General features: G+C 32.1%; 1 protein-coding gene and 1 long non-coding RNA gene across 2 annotated transcripts in view; both read right to left on the bottom strand.

The window, feature by feature from the left end:
- Positions 1 to 9,153, bottom strand: part of LOC149484549 (uncharacterized) — a 163,123-nt gene extending 153,970 nt beyond the window's left edge. The window contains exon 1 of the long non-coding RNA XR_016316276.1: positions 8,998 to 9,153. This is a non-coding gene — a long non-coding RNA (uncharacterized LOC149484549). The remainder of the gene's footprint in view (positions 1 to 8,997) is intronic.
- A 2,563-nt stretch (positions 9,154 to 11,716) lies between these two features.
- LOC149484548 (uncharacterized) overlaps positions 11,717 to 20,273 on the bottom strand; it is a 36,880-nt gene continuing 28,323 nt past the window's right edge. The window contains exons 5-9 of the mRNA XM_089700737.1: positions 17,577 to 17,710; positions 16,882 to 17,196; positions 14,584 to 14,707; positions 13,182 to 13,245; positions 11,717 to 12,221 (exon numbers count right to left, since the gene is read on the bottom strand). Coding sequence (XP_089556863.1) covers positions 12,182 to 12,221; positions 13,182 to 13,245; positions 14,584 to 14,707; positions 16,882 to 17,196; positions 17,577 to 17,710 — 677 coding nt within the window. The 3' untranslated portion in view covers positions 11,717 to 12,181. The remainder of the gene's footprint in view (positions 12,222 to 13,181; positions 13,246 to 14,583; positions 14,708 to 16,881; positions 17,197 to 17,576; positions 17,711 to 20,273) is intronic.

The raw sequence follows: 20,273 nt of genomic DNA, 5'->3' as shown, positions 1-20,273 counted from the left end.
AATGTTTATTACTCTTTCACTCAAATAATACTGAACCGATAACAATGAAATTTAGGACACATATAGAGGGTAACATGCATTAAAATATAGTATAGGTTTAAAATCCCGGAAATCTCACAGGATCGGGAACTACGCGGATTTTTCTTTGAAAACGCGGGCGAAGCCAGAGGCGGAAAGCTAGTAGCTCATAATATTAAAATTTTCCTAATATCTACAGAGATAAGCTATTGATAACAAAAGCGCAGATTTCTTCGCCGATATTTTATTACAACCCGATTTCATCCATAGACTAGAATGTATTAACAATAAGCATTATTTTTCCTTTATCATTGAATCTGAACGGTTCCTATAAGTATACTATTTCCAAAGCAATTATCTTCAGAAGACTATACATATACAGTTTGAAGTAGCGGTGTGCGTTGAATGGCTCGATGAGACGGGAATAATTTATTTCCTATGTAATTACCTATTACTTTGAGGAAAAGTAGTTATTTACCACAGAGGTTCTCTCGATTACAAATAAATATTTAACAACATTAAAATCTTCTAGTATGTGCGGTTGGGGACAAGTACACGATTCGCATTTTCCCAATAGCCTGTGTAATGTCGTAGAAAATATGTTACAACGAAGATTGAATATGCTAAGAACTATTTAATATTAAAATAGTTTAAAACTTGGGTCACTGGCACGTTTATGAAATCAATATGTCTCTAGTAGTAGAGAAACCTAACAGTGCTCTGTGCTCTCAGTTTAAACTATTATTTCATGAAAAATGCGTATGAGTAAAAGCAAAAAAATTTTTCCATGTATTAAAATTTTAATTGTTGTTCGACTTGAACAAAGCAAAGCTTGAATACGGTACTCCAATTGATTTGAAATATTGCGATGTCCATTACCCGTAATTGTTACATTAAAATTGACGAGAAATATTTTAACGTTTTAAAATAACTATGTTTGAGGTTTAAATCAGGACTGTATTTACTCTTTTTAAGCGGAAATAATGTTTAGGTTGGTCGCTATAAAAGAGATCTCAGGCTTTCAGATTGCTTTTGCGAACATCCTCTGGGAGTGTTTCCCCAATCGGTTTATGCAACAGTATTGCTCTATAATCACATTCTAAAATTACTTGCCTTTTAATACTGTTCTTTCTTGTCTCTTCATCATGAATATTATGTATTCTTATGTTTTAAAAACTCGCTTCACTTCCTCGAACCCGAAATAGAGGATTTCCGTTACAAAGTCGGATGAAGTAAAATTTGCATATAAAACCCAACGTGGTCGATGAAAGTCCTTCCAGTGTCTGTTCCGTTTAGATTATAACTTTCGGACGCTTATGATATTTACCCATTCCTATCGTTTAACTTCCATAGCATACCATTAAATATCAATGAAAAGCTTGGAACCAAATTAGTTTGTATTCTTAATTAGTTTAGTGTTAATTCATGTCAATTATTAAATAATCTATCGTTTAATGTTAGTATCATAATGATCATTATCATTATGATACTATCACCACCATAATTTATTTGTCTTTGTTTGTCTTTATGTCCACTTAGATCTAAGGCACGCTCAAGGCAAGGCAGTATCAGTATATAGTTTGATTATTTTAGTTATTCACTGTAAATAAATTGTCCTTTACTGTTCATACGCGACTTCACTTTTTTGCGTGATTTTCACGAACTTCATCTATTCCCCGTAAAAATTTTCAACCGCTATTTCGACCCTTTCAATGAAAATTGATCAAAATCCATTCCGCGGCACGGGCGTGAAACCTAACAAAAGATAGTCACTTTCATATGTACTCTATAAGCATAGAACAACAATAATAATTAAATTTAATGATAGTACACGCAAACTAAATCCTTATCTAACTCATGTAATGTCTAACTTTCATGTTAAGAACAATAGAGTTAAAGTAATTAAGTTTAGATTGAGTGTGATTAGATGGAGATACAATTGTAGCCGTAAGTTTTGCTGAGCAAACAAACTTTGTGTATAACAGTTCACTAGGAAAGTAGAAACTTTGGTGGGGAAAGCCAACTGGAACCAAATTTATTATTGTTATCGCACTCGCTATCTTAAACTTGAACCGTGGAATAAGAATTGCAAATGTATTGCACTAAACTGGAGCTTTGTGAATTCAATATTCGAACGTTTATGAACGATTCTTTCATCGAAGTTTATGCTTCATCCGTTTAAAGAGCGAATAATTTTAGAATATACTCATTTAATAAATTGATAGTATTTCTTAGAAATAAAGGTAAGTATAACATATTTAATGCGTTCTTAAGGATAAATAAAAATAATTCTATCGAGTTAAGATTGATTGAACTGGTTGACCGTGTGCTGTGAATGCACTTCTTGGATAAATACTTTAAGAACTCTACGATTGTAATCTTCAGACTTTTAACACATACCTATTCATCGATAATATTTCTTTTCATTTCAAGCATTTCTAACAAAAGGCGAACCAAAAATGAGCGTTTCGCTTATTAATGCGCTCAACGCAAAAAGAGATACACAAATAAGTGACTGTAGCACACTAGCTGTTTCGCTGTAATTTACTGCCAAAGATAAATTAGGGTGATCCAATTCGCTGCCATTCCTGTTCCGACGCCGACGTGTATAAACTGTATGCACTTACCGATGTCGGATCTCATCCCCGACAACAGTTTTCACTCCACATTTTAATAGCTACCGAAGACTGAAGAGATCCCTGATGAAAACATAACTCACTGAGCTGCGTTCTCATTTCTACACCGTTTTACGCTTCTACACTGGCGTATTTCTCAAAAGCTGAACATAGAACATATCGACACAAAAAAATGTATTGAAAGATTCAGCAAAGCCGACGGTCGAACAACGTGTTCGTACTTATTTAAGTGTGTTTTGTACCCAATACTCTTTTAATTTTTTTGATTCAGATAACCTATTCAAGAGGTGTCACTTCGTAACTGCTGTTTTTTTTAAATAACTACCTAGGACAACATGTTGAAACACAGAGCATGCATACACTATGGTAATAAATTAATTATTGATATGGAATTCCTGCATTACAGATTCCTACATGTAAAATTTAATTATACTTTGGCAATCATTATAATTAATTAATTAATCTAATATGTAAGTACCTAAATTGTATGTGTATCATAATTCAATATGTATGAAGAATGAAATTTACAACATAAACATAATTTAAATAAATGCCTTCGCTTTATGATGATACGCTTGTGTTTCAAATAATTAGCATATTTCGAATTTAATGGGATGTTTGTGAAATATTTAACCGTATGATTTCCCAAAATATATTCATGGTAAGGCCATACAATATAATATAAGGCAATTATCGCTCAAGTAAATAGATCATCTAATCTACTCTTTTTTCTCCATTTTTGTCAGCAGTTATTGAAATTTTCATGGAAAAATTAAAACAGCAAATGATTTGTACTTATTATTATAATATTTAAGTTTATATTGCCTTTAAGGATTAATGCATTATAATTAACAACTACGCCAGTAAGACGCCTAAACTCAACACCCATATTATTTGTACCTACTGTTCAAATACATTTTCTTAGAAGTGTTTTGGCAACATTAAATATCATACTAAACCGCAAATACAGAAAGTAATTTCTTAGAAGAGTCGGCATAAAAACTCCGTTATCAGTAAAATAATATGATATTTTGATACAAAACATCACGGCTAAGTACACTGAAATTACAACCTACAAAATAACAGGGTTTAATAAAAGAAATAACACCAACTAAAGAACAATTAGGATTGAAGGGAAATAGATTGACCTGACTTATTGACATGGGTCACGCACTCCAGGAAGGTAATTAGGTAACACTCAAGGAAAATTGGTGATAAGCGTTGTTACGACGATAAGATAGAGTAACCCTTTCTGTTCGAAGAATTTATTGAGATCCACAGCCAAACATTTAATTACACGTAACACATTTTATAAGATTTATTGCAATGCTCTTGAACAATATAGGTAAGTATGTCTCTTACTATCTATCACCTGAAGCCATTACAAAACAATGTCCAAGAATAACCGCAATAATTGATGTGTAGAGTTAAATCTTCATGTAAGAAATTTCTCGTAAAAAGCTTATGAAAATTGCTAAGGATTCTTAAAAAAGGTGTAATTCTTAGAAATCTTACAAATTTTTTGTATTATATATATTGGGATGTAAAATTAAACCATGTGATGGTAGGTACCTACTGTTGGTCTTGCTCTGTTTATGTTTGCGAGACTAAATTAGACTAGATTAAACTGCTAGGTACACTACTTTCTATCCAAATTATTTAGATACAAATTTGATACCGCTTTCAAAATATACCGAGGCAAACTCCATAGAAAATAATTCACATGTGTACTTCAAACTGTAAAATAACGCATTCCTCAAAACCATTATTAACTGGAACTCTTAGTAATATATCAAATTATACTGCGTCGCGAAAACTGTCGAGGGTGAAAAATACGTTGGAAATTTATTGCTTTCCACATCCGTCACCCACTCGGCGGGTGCCGTGAGAGTGCCCTTGAGATTCAGCTCTTTGCACTTTATTCGTCTAACGTCTTGGAACACATTTGGAACACACATTTGTGGCGGTGGTTAAATGTTGAGCACTTCATTGAGACGTCTGTAATAGGCATCTCTTTTTATAAGAGGGTGGTCAACTGTTTCTGTCTTTCTTTTAATAATATTATAGATTAAAGAACAAGTAATGCCTTTTACTTGTAACGTGGATATCTCAAAATTGTATTTACTAACTAGAGAAGCAGCCATTTTGGCAGAAAACAATGGTTGAATCTTAATAAAAAGTCTCAAACGGGCAAAGCATAAACGTTAAAATACTGGCCCATAAAGAAAAATGAATCAGTGAAACAGATGTGAAATGCATCTGCCCTATAATCCATAACCCACATACATCCTGACTATATGTAGGTACTAAGTTACGTTCTTTCACAAAGAACGGATCTATAAAGTTTTTCGTACCTATCAAAAAGGTATCAAATAACAAATTCCATATTCACTAATATTATAAATTAATATATATTCAGAATAATCCTGTCTACGCTCATTCGCTAGTTGCAGACAAAGAACATCCTGATCAATCTACACAGTAATTTCATTTCGACCAATGTAACCAAAAGGAAATAGTTGCTCCCATAATCGGACAGAACCACAAGGACCAGTGTATTTTGGCCTCTCGACTTCATTTGAATGCCCTTGTAGATAAGGTGCATAGTGCCGTTCGGCTTGTATAACAATAGGTTAGCAACTACGGAATAGAGCGGAGTATTAAGATCGTGAATAGTAAATTCTGGGGATCCTCTGTGGAATCGATTCACAAGTCGTTGATGGACATGTGGGTGTTTCTTGTCTTAACTATCCGTGCATATTATTAGCAAACCGAGCAATAGGCAATGTGTTTCTGCATGTACAAACTTTTTGCCATTGCAACGGCATTTGCGCGGCACGTGTTGTTAAGGTCCTCTTTTGGAATAGCACTTATTAAAAAAAAATTTTTTTTTCTAAAAAATAAAAATATACCTACCTACTTATAAGTAAAACTTAAATATAGTAGGCCCTACTAAATATTCGTTTGTATTTTTAAGTATTGCTCGTTAAAATTCCATATTCAACTAAAATTTTACGATGGGAATTCGAAGTGAGAAATAATACTACAGAAAAATTTCGACTCTAAGTACACCCGATGAAAAAATAAAAAAAAAATCAGATGTTTTGCGCGAAGTGACAGTAGTACCCACCTCAACGCTTCGCTTATGAGGCGTGCAATAGTAGATGGGATATAGGAAGAGTATGTTTTATTCAGTGCTAGCGCGAGGTTAGTTTAAGGCTGGAATGAGGTTTAAATATGGCGCCGCATCAAATTCAGTACTATTCAATTTATCTAAGCTTAAAATTATTCACATACTTAATACGAGCTTTATGTGGCGCTTTTAAGAGGTAAATTTTAAAAATAAATATTGATATTTTTTAAAACTATAAAATTTTTATTTGAAATAGTCTCTGTTTTTAATATGCTATTTTATATTCAATCGTTTATCTTGAGTACGTAGGAAAGAATGCTAAAAAATTCACGTAAAATATCGTCCCCAGTTCACAAATAGTTAAGCTGCTAAAACCCATACCAACTAGATTAAAAAAATATAGCCTATGTAAAGAGCTTTAATGGTAAAATATTTTTTTAATCGTTTGAATATATTTTTAGTTACAAAATACAAACACACAATCAAATCTTTTTTAAATACATTCCCTCCATTAGATATTTCGATGATATTATACTAAAAAACTCTTTATATCTATTATTTGTTTACCGTTACAAACGTAGTACGTACTATGTTTATTTAAAGCATGTAGGTAGGTTTATGTTTTGTATTTTTATTTGCAACATTCGTAAAAAAGATTTCAACTTGCTCCATATTATAAAGCAAAGTTCTGCCATTCAACTGTTAAAAATATTTTTAGTTTCTCTGTTATTGAAAACGAGTTCCAGGAATGAAGTTATAAATGTTAGGCTCGATTTCAAGGATAATAATTTGTTATCATGAAATACAGAATATAAACAGATAGTTAATACAAGAAAGAGTACTTAAATAAAGCGTGTTGAGTAGAAATTACTATTATTATTCGTCCCATTTACCAAAACATTTATTTACCGTACAAGCAAAAAGGGGATCCGTGAACTATAACGATTATAAAACAATATAATATAGGTAAACCAGAATCTGATGGCAATTAGGGAAATCAAAATTTAGAGTGTGCAACCCCAGGGAAAATGGACTGAACGATCTTGATACTGCGTATTTTTTATTTTGTCATTAGTCACATTACACAAGTGGATAATACTGTATTTATTAATGAGATATCCACGTATTATTATATAGGTACTTATTACATGTATAATGTACATATTACTTTTCTAAATACCTATATTTGAATATATATAATTATGGCATGTGAAAATATGGATATAATGATAATGCAGATCAAAACTTATTTACTATATTTAACGATTGTTTATAATTTTTAAAGTGAAACTTTTATTACATCGTCTCAAACTTTTTAGTCTGTGTAGCGCATGTCGCGTGTATCGCGGCTGCCGAGTAGGTACAACCTACTCGGCACCCGACCGTCACGCGACATGCGCTACACAAAGCAGTGTTCGGCATAGAGTAAAGTAATACTGTGGTGTTCAGAACCGTTCGAACAGTTTCACTTTTACCGTGGTTTCATAAAACCACACAACATTTTTTATAAAATAAAACAATAATAAAATAAAATCATGTTTATTTTCGTAAGTATTAACACATTATAAAATTGACTTGTACACCTTGGACTTGACAAATAGCCGAATTGGAAACTCCTGTAATAAGTTTTCATAAAATTATATTTTAATCAACAAAGTACAAACAATATTATAGTTACCTATTAATTATAACATTTTTAAATTAAAGTATCAAAACGGGTAAGTCCAACTTAGCAATAAAATCTTTCACGCGCTTTAAAATTGAAAACTGTGATGTGTTTGACCCTTCTCCATCGAATATTTTCCTATGCACATTGTAAACAACACCTCTTGCTTGTGATCGCAGCGGTTTTATCGACATTTCGAAGATTTTGAAGACAAAATCCTATAAATTAATCATCAACACAAATAATTTGACAACCAATTTGATAGTTGTCAAATAAAGTTGCCACATGAAAATCTCGTATTTTTTAAATATAAATATGCCATCAGATTCTGGTAGACCTATAATATAATGTATACCCAAAAGATTAATAATATATAAGCACCCTTATCTGAATAGTATGTTTACCTTTTTAAACTTGATTTTATTTTGGAAAATTCCAAATAAAATCAAGTTTAAAAAGGTTTCATACGTAAACTGTGTACGTAAATTTGCAATTGAAGGCAAAGAGTTTCCAATTCCGTGTCATGTTCTGTGTCAGCGGGCATGCATCGGTACTGTGATCGGTACAATATTGGTCAATTACAAATCTCTTTGAGACATGTGGTCTGCGGTCCGGCCTGCCGTGAATTAATATCCCACATTTATTTCCGTCAACAACCATTTAATAATAGCGCCTAATTCACTATAATTTATCGCGCAATGGACTCTGGAATACAGATTATCATGAACTTAATTTTTCTTTGCGATTATTTTGTAATTTATAAACACTTCTATGTACACATTCATGATTAACCTATTTATAATAGAATGCTATGTACCGTTCGATATATAAAGCAAATATTAAAATTTTAAATATACCTATTTGAAAGTTCTGTTTTATTGTGAAGCTTCGAACCTAAGCTTCGAACTTTAGCATTTCCACTTAAAGTAACAGATAAGCAAGAGTAAAATGTGCGAACTTATTTAATTAAATTATATATACAAATATTTTATTTATGATTATTTATTTTATGATTAGTTACACTTAAATTATATTAGATAACTATCTTATTTATTTACTGAGGGTTCAGTTTTCATATAAAAAATGACATACCTACTCAATTTATGGCTGATAATATTGGCTAGGAACAGACCCTTGCGAGAGATCACTCCGACCCTATTAAGATCCATTCGATCGAGAAATTTCTATTACATGCAGACTGCTGTTTTATCAATGGATAGTGGGTACGTATTGCCGTAAATTGAACGAGATTCAATTATAAGTGCCATTTAAGTGACTAACTCTTGCAACGTATTCGGAAACTTGGTTTTGTTCCACAAAGAAGGCGTCCTACATTAATTGATTTTATCCACTCAATCTACTACTATCAAGAATGTCAATTACTGAAGTATGCAGTTATTCCGAACGATTTATTTTGAAAACTTTATTGTTTTGTGTTAAATATTGTTTTTGATTAATACAATAAAATTCTTTACATCTATAAATGTTTGTAGTATTCGTATTTCGATATTGTGAGAGTACTTACTATATTCAACGTTTTTCACGTATATATTGCACGCCTCATAAGCGAAGCGTTGAGGTGGGTACTACTGTCACTTCGCGCAAAACATCTGATTTTTCAAACTTAAAATGTCTTTATGTATCATACATTGCACTTGTAAGATAATACATACACACACATATTAAGAAAAAACACTATTTTTAACGTTCATGATATTTTTGATGTCATTTTTGTTATTTAAACTAGTTAAAAAACAGTTTAAAAAAGTTCTGTCTTGGACGTCCGTGTGTCTGTATGTGCGGATCCTTTTTCTTGTTAACACGATAGCGACCGAAATACTTTACTAATCGAGTCTTTTTTTTTCTCTTACGCTTGAGTATGCTCAGGAATAGAACCCTTTCATTTTTCAGGGTCTGATTCGATGTGGTTTAATTGTTATTAAATAAACAAAAATAATAATTAATAAATATTTATTAAAAAAAAATTATGAGGCGTGCACTTTTGGATTTTCCAAATTTTTTATTATTTATGCTGCTGAGCATCCTATCTATTAACAAAGTGCTCCTAATCATCCTTTAACTCCGGAATTTGAATAGATTTATTATATATTATGATTAAGAGGATTATAGATTAAATAAGTAACTTGAAGTCTATATACATATATAAAACTCAAAGGTGACTGATATATAGTGATCTATCAACGCACAGCCCAAACCGCTGGACGTATCGGGCTGAAATTTGGCATGCAGGTAGATGTCATAACGTAGGCGTCCCTTAAGAAAGGATTTTAGAAAATTCATCCCCTAAAGGGGTAATATAGGGGATAGAATTTTTTGTATGAAACTTTTTATTCCTTGAATGTATTTGCATGAAATTTAGCACACATATAGAGGGTAACTTGGATAAACACATAGCATAGGTTTTATCCCGGAAATCCCACGGGAACGGGAACTATGCGGGGACTCTTCTTTGAGAACGCGGGCGAAGCCGCGGGCGGAAAGCTAGTTTAGACATAAAATATTTAACGTGTCTTCAGAATTCAAATCCATTCAAGCAACTAATTACCTTTCGATCGCTAAACGTTTTCACCATTATGCATACCTACATCGCAACGTTAAGCACTATTTCGGATACTTTAGTTTCATTCCTAATGGACACACGATATAGTTTGTTTAACTGAAACACGGCAAAATGCTAGTAATTCCACTACAAATTCGGTCTGTATAAGCAGAGCCGGGTAACATACGTGAACATTGCGCATATAACGTTACACCGACCAATTTGCTTCAGCTGAAATTGCAAACTCAGCAGATATCACAGTGATCAATTTTCAGAGATGATTCCGTTATTTAACTGTAAACCTTTATTAACTTTAATTTCAACCTTCCAATCAATATCAAATTTTAGTTCTAAATACTCTTTCGAACTCAAGACTCTATCTTTTCTAGTAATTAATTACTTTAAGAAATTATTTCATGAAAGCCTGCCTAAATATTAAGACTGCACGTTGTAAATAATTGCTCGTAAATGTCTCACAATTGCAGTCTCTTAAATACGTAATTAGTGGTCTCCAATGATGAAACTTTATAGCTCTAGGCTTGCTCAGTAAGAGGAAACAAATTGCAGGCAAACTATAAAAGAATGGCCTTATGCGGTCGTCTTATTTACTAATAATATATACTTTCCTTTCCTGATATGAATCACAAAGGACCTAGACCCACGTGTAGAACTTATTGTGAGTTAGTTCTTTGTGAAAGTATTGCGGAAAAAACTCTCCGGAATTTATAAAACTTTGCTATTTTGCAGTAGATACAGATCTATCTAAAGCTCTTTTCGTCACACATTTTGTAGTGTGTAAATATTCATTATTGCAATATCACTGTACCTTAATATTATATATATATCATATTTGGGTACCAATTACAAAACTATTTTAATTTTCCTATCCAATTATCGCGTTCTTTCTTTAATAGTATTTTCTTCTCTGATTGCAACTTAAAAAATAATAATCGACTTTATACTCGTATGCTGTAACAATACAAGTAGAATGCCTAATAAACATGTCTCATGGTATTCTAAGCTGAGATTCCGTGTGACCCAAATAAGCTGGAATTGGCACAGCAAATATTTTAGAGCAAATCCAACGAAGCAGTTTGAAACATTAATTTATGGGTAAATAAATTTTAGTTTTGTAAGAGCGTGACATGATTCTGTATCGGTGTGTGCCTATGAAGTTATTTTGAATTAGTCTCTGAGCAACTATTACTCTGTCTAAGTGCCTATTTTATTAAACAACCCTATATAATATTATGTCAAGATGTGATATACAATTTTTGCTTCTATTTAGAACTATTGTTCTCAAAGAAATAATTTTTAAAAATTACATCTGGAAATGATTGAATTTGAACCAGATGGTTTCATCAATATAATTCCGTTCTTGTTTTCGTATAATTAATGAAACTAATACTTCTCGACGTGTCCTGAGTAGTGTCGAACTATCAATCGTAAATGAGCTCTCTGGGAGCAATAAAGGTAAAAGTTACAGAGAAAGTAGTTAATTTGTGGCTTGAGAAAAAAGTTCCCTTTGACTAGAGGACTAGGTAAAATGAGATGAGGTGCATTAGTGTCTAAAAATGTTGGAGGTAAATAAAATAATTGTAAAAAACAGAGAATTTTATTATACTTATAAATTACAATAACAATTAATAGTTACATAAAGGATGTGAAGCACAACATCACTATTTCCTTACACGATCTATTATTATACTAATTATTATATACAAGTATAAAATTCACTACTTTCAAATAAAAATACTTACAGATAAAAATTATATACCTGCACAATTTGATTGTATATTACACAACTAACACCAAAATACTATAGGTTATAGTTAAAATTAAATTTCCACCACATTAAATTTAATTTACATGTTTATACTCACTTTGTGTTACATACTACATACATACATACTGAGGGAAGTGAGGACAATATAGATAGTTAATTCTCTCATTTTACAACACGAGAGTATTTATTAAATATCACATTTTGTACAATTCTTGACTACAAAATAGAAGTAAAGTATACACTGAAATTAATTTTCACCGCTTTTGTAACAGATTGTAGGTATATATTCACAATACAAAAGAAATAAAAATTATATTTTATGTCAGCTACGAATTTGGATTCATAAATGGTTTTATTAAAAAAGTCTAACACTGATTGAAATTTAAAAATACTTTCTAGAGTCTTTCCACATTTCTCTCCACCTGCAAGAAAAAGAAATACTTTGAGATATAAATCATATTTAAAAAATAGACGATTATTTGATCACTTCTACTTTTGATCCTTTTACTTTTTCAATAATATTGAAAAGTTAATTCAAAAGATTTAAGAAAGGATAATAGAAAATAAAATCTAGAGAAGTATTTCAGACAATTCGAGCTTTTACGAGAAACATCGATTTCGACTCCATCTAATTAAAAATGCTCGACTTGGCGACTTTTATGCACAGCGAAGCATTTCAAGATTCTTAATTCAGCAGAGTAAATATATCTTTGTAAAGACTAAGTAAATAAACTACGAATAAGATTTATTTTAAACGACTTCCCCATACCTTCTTAATAAGTCCATATCGAGATTCTTTGTACATACACGTATTGTTTTGTATTATGTACAGATCTTTACTTATTTTCATATATTTTCGTGACTTTAACCAAGAACAAAGTTGACTTATCACATGTACATTAGTGCTAGTAGTAAGAAGTATATTTATATTAAGCAAAATTATTTGTTCCACGCAACGCAACACTTATCTTAAGATTGTCTATGATAAGATGAAAAGAGACAGTTCTATACTTCTGAGGTTTTACAATCCAACCAAACTAAACGACGTATTTGATATTCTTCTGTACTATTTGCTAACAAAATAAACACTCGCAGTAACTGGTGTGGAGTAATCCTTACTTATTGATACAGCCGTACCTCACTTTGCGCGGCTTTCCTATTGTACTCAGAAATGTTTCTCTTTGTGAAACATCGAAACTATTGGAAGTGTGGGAGGCTTTCACGGTCCATCGCTCTCGAGTTTTTGTTTCTATTTAATGCAAGAAACAGCTTACAGTTTGTTCCTTCAAATATATGTTTCAAGGTTTTTATAAATCATTCTATGTGGGGTAAACTTAGGGGGTAAAGCTACTTACCGCGTAGTCATCAGTTCATATACTTACTGGTATAAAAATAATAAAGCATTCACTTCTAAGAAGATGCTTAATTTGGGTAATGGGCGGGCACCTGAAAAGATATACAAACATATAATGTATTCACATTCCTGGAAAATATTAAGAAAATATTATAAAAATGTGTTTTTTATGTTATAGCATAAAAAACAGTTATTTACATATGAAACGAATAAACGATGAATATATATTTTTATACAAAAATAATAAAGATTGTTCCAAAGTTATTTATGACATTGAGTCTACATGGTGAATAAATATTTCAAATACTTAAAAAAAAAAAACAAAAAACCCTTTTTCTGATAGGATAGTATGAAGGTCACGTTATCGCTTGCGTAGCCTGAACGAAATCCGCTCATGAAATTATAGGGGCGGAGTACGCAAATTTGAACATCAGCATTTCCCTCATTCAAGAGGATTAGGATTGATTTCATTGGTTTATGAGCACTTTAATATTACCCCTTCTGTGTAAAACGAACGGAAAATCGTTTGAGCTAAATTGAGATTCATTCTCGGTTTCGTTAAGCAATTTTAAAACAAGATTGAAGCGATGATGCAGTTGTAAACAGCCATTACATCCGCTTTGAAGTTTAACTAGAATGAACTTTATTCAAGTGTGTCTATCTGTTCACTGAAGATGTTTACAGATTCGTGTATGCAATTACATTGAAATTTAAAACTCTCGTATGGCTGGCGAAAGGTGAAATTTTATTCAAAGGATATTAAGTTTAAATATAGGTCAGAAGTGTCGTGTGTGTAAATATGTCCATATTTTCCGTAAATTTAAACTTTATACGTTAATATATTGTATAAAAAATGCTTTAGCTTTGGAGAAATATGTAAAATATGTAGTCTATTTAAATAATATCTTTTAAAAATACTATGGATATTGGGTATGTATGAAAATCACATTATTGATAATAATTATATGGCACTATAAACATAATTCTGGTTATAAATTTTAAATATTTTGTGCATTTGGTGCAAATATCTTGAAACGCCTTTAAATCATCGTGATACCATTGCGTTCCTGGTATAATGCCAAAAAGTGTAAAAATATATAAAAAAAAGTATTGTTAAATCTTTCTACTTACTATTTACTTATATTCGTTATTATTATCTACCGTTAAGAAAACCGAACATTATTAATAATACATTTATTTATAACGGAATAAAGTGAATATATGTTTATTCAATGGTCCACAAAGGCTTCGGACGTTAACAAGAATAGTGATAAAATTGATATATAAATGGGAAACCTATTGCTCAAATTGGCTTTGTTACACAACTCGTCTGTCTGTTCTTAGGTAGGTACTCACACGAGCTGCTAATAAAGTGCATAATGTACACAGCATTAAGTTAGTGGAAATAGCCGCCGATAACAATATCATACCAGAATTGGAGTCTCGACTGCCCATTACCGGCGCAATCTGCGGCCGCTCCTCGTCCAGAATCAGGACAGCGCTGCCAGACCACACCGACAGTATCCGCGCCACACAAGTCACATTCAAACGACCCTGCCATTAAATGTGATTTGATTACGAATTGTAAATGAAACGATTCGAAACGTTACTGCGAGCCTGAGCGCTCGGGACTCGAGAGTACATTACCGCGTAAATCGCTGCCAATCCAAAGATAATTTGCACATTTTAGCGCCTGACGGAATTAGACGGATAATGTATTTGTAATTATATAATATATGCGGCGTAATTACTGAAATTTGATTATCTTATTACGTCGCATATAGATATCAAGAACCTTGGTACTAGGATTGTTATTACCTGCCCTTTTTTTTTTATAGTGGGGAAATCTTCCAAAGATACCCACGGCCCGCGGGGAAGGAGCCGTGGGTTATGTCGGATTCTTACCGACTGAAAATCCACTAGTCTCTAGTGTGTAGAAATTAATAATACCTAACATCCGCTTTTATCTGCAGAATTCAAATGAGCTCAAATCACATCTAAATTTATCTCCGTTACATGTAAAATGTTAAAGCTTATGGGAATTGACATTATTATAGTCTGTCCACTATAAGAATTGCTTTTTGACAGCTCGACGGGTGATACCAGAAGTGATGTTCAAAAGATTATCGATTGTGATACCCATTTCAATAATAAATTCAAAATATTATCATAAATCGAATCAGGTACGTAAATAATAATTACAACGTAAACGTACTAATAAGATATGTAATAATAAGACCACATATCTATGCATTGTATGTTAAAACTATACTAAACTAATATTTTATTATTTATTGGTTTCTATCTTACAATTTGGCTGTCTTTACGTTTAAATTATATAACATAATAGAAGAGTTTTTCTGTATCGGATATATTTTACAGAGTATTTCTATCGATTATTGCACGCCTCATAAGCGAAGCGTTGAGGTGGGTACTACTGTCACTTCGCGCAAAACATCTGATTTTTCAAACTTAAAATGTCTTTATGTATCATACATTGCACTTGTAAGATAATACATACACACACATATTAAGAAAAAACACTATTTTTAACGTTCATGATATTTTTGATGTCATTTTTGTTATTTAAACTAGTTAAAAAACAGTTTAAAAAAGTTCTGTCTTGGACGTCCGTGTGTCTGTATGTGCGGATCCTTTTTCTTGTTAACACGATAGCGACCGAAATACTTTACTAATCGAGTCTTTTTTTTTCTCTTACGCTTGAGTATGCTCAGGAATAGAACCCTTTCATTTTTCAGGGTCTGATTCGATGTGGTTTAATTGTTATTAAATAAACAAAAATAATAATTAATAAATATTTATTAAAAAAAAATTATGAGGCGTGCACTTTTGGATTTTCCAAATTATTTTAATCTATCGACCCATCATTGAATAATTCTGTGTGGGCACCACTAAGTGGGCGGGACCTGTCCATGAAGTACGATAATTATTTGTATGACATTTTAACATAGACAATACAATCCTACATAGGCGTGAAGCTGTCAAAAAGCAAATATAATGGACAGAGTATAATTCATTGTGATTGTTAGTTTCCCGTCTCATTCTATCGATCGGCTTGAGAATTGTACTCTTTGTAAACACGCCGCCCCCGCTATCTGCCTCTAACCAAGAAATTCCATAATTTATTTAAACTAAAAATAAAACTCTCTAAAATGTTTTATTTATCCGTTTAACATTTCATTTTTATAGCTCTCGTATAAAGCTCCGTATTAAATACAAATTATTTTATGTGACCGACATTTTCCGGTGTTATTTTAGAATCAAAATAACTGAAGATTTTTGCTAAAAGTTCTCCTCTAGAATTCCGTTTTTGCGTTATGGCACCATTATAACATATTCAGCAAGGCAAATGAAATTATATATTCTTTTGAAAAAGCATAAACACTTTGAATGAAACGTTAATGGCAGATATGTTTTATATCCGCGTATAATAAGACAACAAGAGAAAAAATTTTACTCCAGCGTCATTAAAATGTGTTCCCAGTGCATATTATTTTTATAACGTGTTTCAAAATGTTTTCCCAGTAGCCCTCGTTAAGCGCTCTGTTATTGTTTGTAATATTCGTTTCCTAAGAATTGTATAATTTAATTTATTCTTTAATTTTATATTTCTTTCCACGGAGTTTACTATTTTTAATGGTATCAATATAAACAACACAATTTTGCAGAAGAAAATAATAAACGTATTACTAGCTATTTTAACTCACTTTGTGAAAATGTGACGATTGTACTCGCATAACGAGCTGGCTGAAGGAAGATGTCTTATTTGATTTCTCCTCTTCAAAGGTTGTGTTTCTACTTGTATCAAATTTGGGTGTAGCAGTAGTACTCTCATATCTTTGTCTCTCCGCTATGTTCATATTGATATTTGGTGCATCTTGAGTTACAGTATCTTCATACCCGGTTAACGTGTCCCAAGGGCTAAATATAATTCTATTAGCGTCTTCTAATGACGCGTCACTTATTATATTTTGCTTCCGATGATAGGACATATCCGGTGGTGGTATATCAAGACCCTTTACCTGTTTAAAAGATGATAATATTGTTAATAACAATGATAGTTCCGTTGAAGTTTAATTCATTATAGTAAAGTAAAATATGCAATAATTAGTTCATAATAATTGGCTACAAATGAGTCTACTTAGTACCCATAAATATAGTAAATGCATTAAGTTCATTATATCGTTTTAAAATAAAACAAAAACATTACCGTGAACATATTTTTCAATCTATCAATTAACTCTACCATAAAATATATTTATAATATGATAGCCAATTAGCTCTATTTGCATAAACGAAGTCCATTATAATTCTAAGCCAACAAGTGGACACGTAATTCCACTGCAATGCGATCTAGTAATTTTAAAGTTAAATGCAATTACATAGAAAGGCTAGTTAATACCTCATAACCATTTAGAAGCCACGTGAGGTTGGCAGGCGGATCGGCCGGTGGAGAGGTGCAATTCGCACGTAACATATCCCCTACGGAGTACCAGCTCTTTTGTGCTCGAATTATTGGCTCCGTCTCGGGCAATTCTGCGGAATAAAACCTAGCTATAAACTTATCCTTGGACGGACTTTTGGTATGATATACGGTGTGTATATCCGATTTTCTCTTTTACTTAAAATTTTTCTATAACGTGGGTTAATAGATAATATTGTCTTTGTCCTGGCTTTTAAAAATGAAAAACTAAGTGAAAAACTATATGGAAATTTTAATGAAGGTAGTCATAATTCGAATAAGTCAAAAAACGACGAAATAAACTTCGTTAATTTATATTCGTAAATTTCATTTATTGTTATTGTTAATAAAGAATTAAACAACAACATGTAAAACAAAAAACAAACGCGGAACAAAAGTTGGGTTGTTGCGTGGAAAATTTCAAAACATATTTATCAAATCCCTAACAAGAAATATAACAAAACCGAGTTCGCGCTGTTGCAAATTGACAGGTCGTGGAAAAGCGTCAACATGAAAGGCAAAAGAAAAAACTTTGATCGCCATAAATCATCGAAAGAGGTTGCACGCGTACAGCGCTATTCTGCGAACGCCAGCCGTGCATATTCATCCTTTATAATCGTTCATCGCGTTTCGTGGGAAATTTTTGTAGGAGCATTAAATCGTCAAACAGGCAGGATGACAGAACTAAAACTCGACGCTTTGTTTGCTTGAAGCTTTCGCTCCCCGTTTCAGAACCGCCGTGGAAAGTTTTAAGTGTTTACATTCCTGTTCTGACGCTTTTTGCCAATTCTACTTAATGGGGACGCGGGGTTCTCGCGCTATGTTTAATTTGGAGCCGATTAAGTGTTTTAATAGGACGCCATTGGATTGTTATATGAACGTGGAAGTCCTTGTTAGACAGAGGCATCGTTTTACGTCGTTAGAGTATTATCTAAAAATAGCACAGTAAGATTCTCTTCGCTGAAGTTGTTTTTAAACAATGGTGGAAAATGTTTAAATCCAAAATTTTCAATTAGTTCGTCGTTATAGATTTAAATTCATTATTTTTACAAGAAATAAAACACCTGAACCTAATATTTAGCTTTATAGCATTCAAAAGCTTTATAAATGAGAAAAATCTTTTAAAATCTTGGCAAAAAGACGAGGGTTCGAATCTCGCCTCATGATCGAATTTGTTCTATTGTTTAAATATTTCTCAACACCTGAACCTGTAGATATAATTGTAGCGGTATAAGCAAATTCACCGCATTATAGCACAAATAATTAATTAGTGTCGTAATACCAAGGAACAGAAACCTACGCTAAGTGCTTCTAGCGCCTGAGTCTTTGGAAACGTATTAAATTGAACTCGTGTGTCACAGCGTCGTGTATACTTAGTTCAATTAACATTAATCACATTCTTGTTCAATATCTACTGAGTTATGCATGGGCTGTACTATACGACGAAGAGTTAATCCGTTAAGCATCTAATTGAATGCTCACATCAAGACGTGACGCTCCGACACTGATGAGCCAATTCATGCCTAATCATACATAAAACCCACTGTTAATAGTACTTAGTAAAAAATAACAGTCCCATCCATCATCTTCTATAAGCTTCAAAGGCAATTAACATCAATCACAAAAGAAACTATGCGCTAATAAAGTTCTTATTTTTGCCATGATACAATGGAATCATATCATAAAAATATAGAGGGCAGCCTTTTGTATGGTTTATTTATATACCTATTTTCGTATTCTATATTCGCATTACATCGTTTCTTTTTACGACAGTTTTTAGGACAAGCTATGTCAGACGAAACATCGACCCTTTATCGATCACTATACATTATTAGCTTATATATCTGATGTATAAGTCATGACTCACATAAACATTTTACCAACATTGAATTTCTACTATTGTCCTTTGTTATTATTTATGTGTTTTATAGTTTTTTAATATTCATTATTTTAACATGGTCATTTCAAACTGTTTTACTAATGGAGAAAAGAGAAGACTTTTAGCTAATCTTTACCAAAATCCCTGCAATTGTGACATCTTTCCGAATAAAATAAACACCCGTACATGTTTTTGATGCTTTTGCTATTTAAATAAGTATTTATAGAAGAGTGATTTACTGTCATCCATTCATTTTCAAAGTGGAAATACAGCGTTTCTTTATTCAACATTTTAAGTCCTTCCTAAAAGACTGTTATCCAAAAGTTTAAAGCTTATCCATTACTAACTTGCCAGTTACCACCTAGATAACCTACTTCTGAACTTACTTAATGTAGGAAGCACATAATATTCTCGAATATTAGAGACGGTTACGTGAACGATTTTCTGAGAGCCGGGTACATTAAATGGAGTACCTATATATGTTATTTTGGTTTCGTCTTAAACCAACACTAATACCTAAAAACACGTACGTGATTTTCCTTCATAAGGCAGTTTCTATTCCCCGACTTTAGTTAGTTATAATTTAGCTGGTTCTCACCTCGTTGTAAGCGATTTACTACACAATAATCATAAATTAAAGTAGATAATCCTTAATCAAACGTCCCTTGTGTTCTATTCCCGCATTTATTGCCCAACAATAGTTCTGATTTACGATTTAGGTTTGCACGAAGTCGCTACGATTGTTTAAATTATTTATA

This window comes from Colias philodice, chromosome 11 (assembly GCF_061535455.1).
Source record: "Colias philodice isolate Cphi_HAF_F1 chromosome 11, ilColPhil1 Martin Lab GWU primary, whole genome shotgun sequence".
Classification (NCBI taxonomy): Eukaryota; Metazoa; Arthropoda; class Insecta; order Lepidoptera; family Pieridae; genus Colias; species Colias philodice.
This window is presented reverse-complemented; position numbering and strand designations above follow the sequence as displayed.